At 44.7% G+C, this 7,500-nt stretch overlaps 3 protein-coding genes across 3 annotated transcripts in view; 2 read left to right on the top strand and 1 right to left on the bottom strand.

The window, feature by feature from the left end:
- EAH_00054150 (tRNA (guanine-N1)-methyltransferase domain containing protein, putative) overlaps positions 1-1,827 on the bottom strand; it is a gene marked incomplete at both ends in the record, with an annotated part of 4,270 nt that extends 2,443 nt beyond the window's left edge. The window contains 2 exons of the mRNA XM_013393967.1: positions 1-365; positions 542-1,827. The exon at positions 1-365 is cut by the window's left edge and continues 372 nt beyond it. Of these exons, the coding sequence (XP_013249421.1) occupies positions 1-365; positions 542-1,827 (1,651 nt within the window). The remainder of the gene's footprint in view (positions 366-541) is intronic.
- Positions 1,828-2,789: 962 nt separating this feature from the next.
- Positions 2,790-4,166, top strand: EAH_00054140 (hypothetical protein, conserved; the record flags this gene model as incomplete). Its single annotated transcript, XM_013393966.1, has 3 exons — positions 2,790-3,220; positions 3,413-3,626; positions 4,104-4,166. 3 exons carry the CDS (start codon positions 2,790-2,792, stop codon positions 4,164-4,166), a joined length of 708 nt encoding a protein of 235 aa, XP_013249420.1.
- Positions 4,167-5,601: 1,435 nt separating this feature from the next.
- On the top strand, positions 5,602-7,423 carry EAH_00054130 (acyl-CoA dehydrogenase, putative; the record flags this gene model as incomplete). The annotated part of the gene is made up of 4 exons (XM_013393965.1): positions 5,602-5,731; positions 5,957-6,157; positions 6,575-6,735; positions 7,214-7,423. Coding segments are annotated over 4 exons (702 nt in total), but the record flags the coding sequence as incomplete, so codon positions are not given.
- Between the last annotated feature and the right edge of the window lie 77 nt (positions 7,424-7,500).

Raw genomic sequence — 7,500 nt, 5'->3', positions numbered from 1 at the left:
GTACTGCTGCTGCTGCAGGCGTCGCTACGCCGTCTTCCTGGGGTCGAGGCAGACTCCATTCCACGCCTCGAGTGCTGCTGCTGCTGCTGCTGCAGTTGCTGGGTCTTGCTGCTGCTGCTGGAGTTGAAGCTGCTGCTGCAGCTGCATCTGCTGCTGCAGCTGCTCCTGCATTTGCTGCTGAGCAGGGGAAGCCGCATACCAGAGATGCTGCTGCTGCTGCTGCTGCTGCAGCAGCGGGTGATAGCAAGTTGTCTGCATCATTGGGTCTATGTACGCTCCACTTGCTGCTGTCGGCCAGATGCTGCTGCTGTGGAGCAGCAGCAGCTGCTGCTGCTGTTGCTGTTGCTGCTGCTGCTGCTGTGCAGCTGCCACCTCCCACATGGAGGTTTGCAGGTGCATGGCTGCTGCTGCTTGCTGTTGCATGTGCGAGCCGGAGCCGACAGCAGCAGCAGCTGCAGCAGCAACAGCTGCTGCTGTGGGTTCTTGCTGCTGCAGCAGCAGGTGCTGTTGCTGCTGATCTGCAGCAGGGGGAGGCCACGACATGAGGGGTTGCTTCGCCGGTGCTGCTGCAGCAGGTGCAGGCGTTGCTGCAGCTGCTGCAGCAACAGTCCCTGGCACTGCTGCTGCTGCAGGTACTGCTGCTGTTGCAGTTACTGCTGGTGCTGCAGGCACTGCTGGTGCTGCTGGAACAGCCGCTACTGCTGGCACTGCTGTTGCTGCTGCTGTTGCTGCTGCTGCTGCAGGTGGGGGTGGAGGTGCAATGTGGGGTGGGGGTTGTGGGGCAGCAGGTTCGGGGGGCGGCGGCGGCGGAGGCGGTGGTGCGACACCGCGAGGCCTGGCTGGGGTTGGAAGCAGCGGGGGTAGGGCCCCTGAATACTGCTGCTGCTGCTGCTGCTGTAGGTGCTGCATTTGCTGCAGCAGCAGCTGCTGCTGTTGTTGTTGCTGCTGCTGCTGCGGGTAGTGGGGCGGCGCCCGGGGTAGAAGAGGAGGAGGAGGGGGGGTTGTGGGCGGAGCTGGAGGTGGGGGGGGCAGATGCAGAAATTGTCTGGGGGCAGGCCCCATTAACGACGGCTTCTTGCTTGCTGCTTGTGCTGCAGCAGCAGCAGGAAGCAGCCGCCCTCTCCCAGGGCTGCTTAAGATCCCTCCTGAGCTCGCTGCTGCTGCTGCTGCTGCTCCTGCAGCAGCAGCTAGCGGCTGCGGTGTCTGCGGCTCCAGCATTGCAGCCACACCGCCTCGCCCCTTGTTGCTGCTGCTGCTGCTGCTGCTCAGCTGAAGTGGTGGGGGTGGCGGTTGCTGCTGCTGCTGATTCAACGTTCCGTATGGATGCAGCAGAGGGCTGGAAGGCAGCGGCAGCAGCGGCGGGAGGTCTGATGGGTTTGCTGCGGGGGCCCTCGGGGCCCCCCCTCCCTCCTTGCCTTGCTGCTGCTGCTTCTCCTGCTGCTCCTCCTCTTCCTGCTGCGCCTGCTGCTGCTCCTGCTGCTGCTGCTGCTCCTCTATCTGCGAAGTCGACGGGTTTGCTGTTGCAAGCTTCTTGAGGGGTGGGGGCCCCTCCTCTGGAGTGGAGCAGCTGGGTGTCTTGGCTGCAGTTGGGGAGTCTACCAGGGCTGCTGCTGCTGCTTCTGCAGCAGCAGCTGCAGCAGCAGCATCCGCATCTGCTGCTGCTTCGTCTGTCTGCTGCTGCTGCTCCGCCTCCCCGTGCTGCTCGTGGGGTTGCTGCCATTCGGACCCTCCTTGCTGCGCCTCGCAGTCGTTGGCTTGAGCTGTGAATAGCTGATCGAGACTCTGTGCGTCTGTGAGGAGCTCTGAAGTGAGAGAGAGCGGCAACATTCTCTGCTGTTGTTATATCATCCACGAAAGGGAGCTCAGCAGGAGGCCAAGCAGCAGCAGCAGCAGCAGCAGCAGCGGCAGCGGCAGCAGCTAGACTCGCCTCCTGTGTTGCTTTGCAAACTGGCGCAGCAAAACTTACGCATGCAAAGAGGAAGCCCGAGACAACAGCTCGGGTGTACGTGCATGCATATACAAAGCAGCTAAGCTAAGCCTGAAGGAAATAAACAATACGCAGGCCGCCCACTGACAGAAATGCGGCCTTGAGGGGGCAGAGGCGATCTCCGAGTGCTGCCCTGAGTTTCCGTTGTTTGTCTTCGCCAGTTTTGGGTATTTACCTTCGCATGCAGAAAACAACAAAGTAAAAAGAGGAGTATATGGCGGCGCGAAGGAGCTCAGAAGCAGAAGAGAGCAGCACAGACAGACATATACCTGGGAAGTAATAAATGAAAAGGAGTAAAAGAAAAGCTAAAATAATGCAGATCGAGAACCGCTGCGCTGTCTGTACACCCCGGAATCTGCAATACCCTGTGAAGGTAGCGAAACCGAGGTGAAGAAGGGCGCAGCAAATAGCGACAGAAACAGATATCAGAGAGTTTAGAAGGTAGATTAGAGAAAATTAATCATGAAAATGTCTTCTTTCCGCCTTTTTACCCGCCAATTCCCTCAAAATTCACCTGGTCAGCTTCTATTGCAAGTCAGTTTGGGGCTTTCAACGGCCTGAAACTCTGCCCCACATTGCATGCATTTCAGAAACGGAGAGAATGAAGAGGAATTAGAAAACATATTTAATTCTTTAGTGGAGGGAATTCGTTTAGATGAGCTGTGAATTAATAGGAAATCAATAAAACAAACGCACGGCTCCTTGCTTCTCATCTTAGGAAGGGCCCCCCTGTTGGCCTGAGTGGGGCATAGGGCGGGAAACTTCATAGAAGTATTCTTTTGGATTGTTTCTCTTATTGAAGATGATAAAACTAAAGAAGAAAAACCGCGAAAAACAGCACCCGAAGGCAGCCCGGGGTGCCCATACACCCGAAGATGCAGAAACAGGGAAGCGGCACCGTTTGCAAGTAGATTCTGCCTCTGTCTCGCAGGATATGGGGATTAAGAAGAAAGCTAAGACTTCTTCTTCTTCTTTTCCCTCTGCATGCAGCAAAGAAGCCTCTAAGACGGCTTCCACTGCAGGTACAGCTACCGAGAATATTAGTCTTAACGGAGGTGTTGTTGATTGCGAAAGACTGCGAAGAGCTATTGGAGCGCTCTGTCGTCACGTGCAAAAGAAGCAAAAAGAAGAAGAGATTCAAGATCTCCTTGCTAATAGCGGAGGCCCCATGGTTTCTTTGATGTTTTCTCTGCAAAATGTTCCTGAAGGCCAGCGCATATACCCCCATCTTATGTACGCCTTTGTATATACACCGCAGCATATTAAACTCTACTCTTCCCTCTTACTTCTTTACGTCTTTTTTCTCTTCGTTCTGCTGCTTACCCAATCTCTGTTTTCATCTCACTCGTATACGCTCCATACATAATTATATATATATATATATATATATATGCGCTGTTGTGTGTGCAGCGAGTTACCGTACAGCCCTCACGATGCTTCAGGCGAGGTGTGTTTGATTGTAAAGGACCCGCAGCGGAAGTGGAAGGACATAGTTGCAGCAGCGCAGCCTTCTTTATCTTTTATAAAGAAAGTAATTTCTTATAAAAAGCTGTCAAAGAAATTTCCTCAGTTTGCAGATAAACGAAGCCTCTGCAGCGCCTACGATCTCTTTCTAGTCGATTCAAAAGTCAAAGAAAAGGTTTATAATATACTAGGAAAAACCTTCTTCAGTGCAAACAAGTGAGTCATCTGCTGCTGCTTCTGCTGCTGCTGCTGCTGCTGCTTCTGCTGCTCCTGATGCTTCTGATGTTGCTGCTTCTGCTGCTGCTGCTTCTGTTGCTGCTGCTTCTGATGCTGTTGCTGTTGATGGTGCTGCTTCTGATGCTGCTGCTGCTTCTTGTGCTGCTGTTGCTGCTGTCTTTGTTTTTACTTATTTATGGTGTATCTGCAGCTACCTCCGTTGCAGTCTTTTGATAGATATTGTTTTAACATGTACAGTATATATATATATATGCGTATATATATACATATATATATGCATATATATGTATATATCTTTAATATATATAGTACTTCCCTTTTATTTGTTTTTAATAATCTGTTTTGAAGATAAAATAAAAAGTATTTCATTATCATGAATGTATTTTATATGTTATTTTTTCTGTATATGTTTCAGGCTGCCCTTGCCTATACGTGTGGGGCCCTCAACAATAGAAAGAGAAGCAAAGAAAGCGCATAGAAGTACACCGCTAATCCTAAGAAGAGGCAGTTCATTAGCTCTTCGTATTGGAAGGGTTATGGGGGGTGCTGAGCGGCTTTATGCTAATGCTATTGCTGCAATTAAAGGTGCTTCTGAGTTTTTTCAAGATAATCATAAGTGGCGAAATGTTATTACTAATATTCATGTGCAAGCTACAGATACCCCTGCACTTCCGGTGTATATACACCCCAAATATGCACAAGCTGCCGAGTATTATGCAAATAATAAACCCCCTCCTGCTGAAGCAAATGAATCTAATATAAATGAAAATAATAACAAACAAGTACAAGAAGATAACAATGCTAAACTCATACATAAATTCACAGATACACGACAAATAAAGAGGGGTAAAACGGTAGAAAAAGAAGACAAAAAGAAAGATAAAAGTAAGACCTCCAAACAAACAAATGAAGCTTTGAAAGATAAAAAGATAAAACTTAAAACGAACAAATAAAATAAATATATCATCGTGGGGAGACTCTCACGAACTGTTATGTTTTTTCTTTTGTCAATAATTGCCTTTGAACTTTTTTGAGTCTTCAGCTTTAAATAAACTGAGATAAAGCTAAGTAGCGCTTTAGAATGAAATAATTGGAAGTATACTAATGCAGTGTATGTACACCGTAGACAGGCAGATATTTCTTGCTGTCTATATATCCCTAGAGGGTGTGGTATTGAGTGCTTACAGTCAGTCACTGAGGCAAACCCTCTTCGTTTCTGTTTTCTTTTTATCTAACTAAATATTTAAAAAAGAGAAGACGCATTAATGAGCAGAAATAGCGCAGAGAACAGTGATGGTAGCTGAGTCGATATTAATTTATATTTTTCGGAATAAGTTTGTATTTTTTGCATGTTTGATGGTTATTTTTGAATATATTCATTAAAATATGTTCATTTAATCATATTTATTTAATTATTTTTATTTGCTTATACATTATTCAATGTTTCTTCTATTGTAGTATTGCTGCGCCTCCATGCTCTGCGCTGACGAATGAAGCACTCAATTTGCAAACCAGGGGTAAAGTGCAGTTTTTTAAGGTAAATATCTTTTTTATTTTAATTACTTTAATTAAATTAAGTTGATTCAATTTAAATAATTTAAATTAAAAGGAAATAACCGCAGATTCGTCTACCCCCTTGCAGAAACTCAGGGCTGGTGGTTAGTTTGCAGTGTCTGTACACCACAATTGAAAACCAGCGAAGTAAAAACTTGCGACTATCATTTAATTTATTTATGTCAAACAATTTATTAATTTATTGTGGTTTATATTTCAAAATATTTCATCTTTTTCAGTGTCTGCTGCTAATTTAATTATCTTCTCCTTCCCACTGCGGCCCTGGCCGCAGCGCATGACCGACTTCATATTTCTTTTATTTTCTTCTCCGTCCTTATCTGCATCTCCTTCATTTCAAAATGAATGCTGCAACTAAAGAGCAGCAGCTGCAGCAGCAGCAGCAACAACAACAACAGCAACAGCCGCTGCAGCAGCGCCGCGCTGCTGCAAAAACAGCAGCAGAACCATCAGCAATGAAGACTCCCAAGGGTAAAAACAAGCAAAGACATTTTATTATTAAATTCTCATCGTTAACATAACACTTTATCTAAATCAACCTCCAAGTATATCTTTTTATATTTCCTCTAGAAAACGTATTATATATAAATATGAAGTATTATATAATATATATTATATATATGCATATACATATATATACGTATATATACATATATATATATGAGAAAATAATGTTTGTGTGTTTATTATGTTCAGTGATTGACAGTTTATCATTCTTAGAGTTAAGCAGAGACTTAACAGAGAAAGAAGAACAGCTGCGTCTGCATGTGCGCAACATCTGCGAAACCCGCGTAGCGCCAATTGCAGCCGAAATGTGGGAGAGAGGAGAATTCGATAGACGTCTCATCGACGCATGCAAAGCCATCGGGCCCGCAGGGCTTCAAATCAAAGGATACGGTCAGATCTGCTGCTGCTGCTGCTGCTGCTGCTGCTGCGAGACTAGTAGCAGTAGTACTAGTAGTAGTAGCAGCAGCAGCAGCGGCAGCAGCAGCAGCAAAACCACCCTACTGGTTGCAAACGCAAATGCGCAATTCTGTTTATTACCTCTGAAAATCCATCGACATAAATTCATCGTACCTCTAATTATAATTCTGCTGCTGCTGTTATTGCTGCTGATGCTGCTATTGCTGATGCTGCTATTGCTGCTGCTGCTATGTTTACTGTTGCTTCTTCTGCTTGTATTTTTATTAGGTGTTCTTTTCTTTTTCACACCATCTCATAAAAGATAAGACAAAAGCTATAGGCGAAACCAAATAAATAGATAATAAGATAGTAGATACACTCTGTGTATGTCTGTCTGCGACTGTCTAATAGGCTGCGCTGGCCTCACAAACACTGAAGCATGCTTAACAGCAATAGAGATGTCGCGAGTAGATGCTTCTTTCTTTACTTTTGCGGTTGTGCATTCGGCACTTTCTATGAAAACCATCGACGCTGCAGGAAGCCCTGCTCAAAAACAATATTGGCTGCCCCTGGTAGGCATCCACATTCATATACTATTAATAATATATATATATATATATGTATGTATATTAAAGAGATTGAAGATATAAATATATTAAACAGATTACAGAGATTATAGAGATGTATGTTTTGTCGTAGGTGTTGTGGATGGGTTGGGAACAGGCAGAGAGGGATATATATATATATATATATGTATATTCATGCATATATGCGTATACATGTATATATATATATCTATATATATATATATGTACATGCATATACATATATATATATATATATAGAGCAGCAGCGTAAGCAGACAGACGCATATAAATGTATGACTAAAAACATATTAATGCATCTACACCTATATACATATATAAATATACATATACCTGCACATAACTACATACATACATATATATATATATATATCTACATATATATCTACATATATATATATATATGTATATATTTAGTACTGGCTGAGTTGCGGTGTATATACAGATGGCGCGCTGGGAGAAGATAGGGTGTTTTGCATTAACAGAGGCTGCATTCGGAAGCGACGCTGCGCATATTCAAACAAAAGCTAAAAAAATCAAAGGCGGATTTACTTTGAACGGCAGCAAACGGTGGATTGGCAACGCGACGTACTGCGATGTCGCTGTTATCTGGGCGAGAGACGAAGACACTAATCTTATTGAAGCTTTTCTTGTTGTTAGTTTATCTATTTAAATAAATAAATAAATATATATATATGTATATATATATATATTTATAATGTATGTGTTTAT

The sequence above is a fragment of the Eimeria acervulina genome, genomic scaffold (genome assembly GCF_000499425.1).
Source record: "Eimeria acervulina Houghton genomic scaffold, Eah_scaff1027, whole genome shotgun sequence".
NCBI classification, from domain to species: Eukaryota; Apicomplexa; class Conoidasida; order Eucoccidiorida; family Eimeriidae; genus Eimeria; species Eimeria acervulina.
The sequence above is the reverse complement of the archived record's forward strand: the minus strand, read 5'-3'. Positions and strand labels throughout refer to the sequence as shown.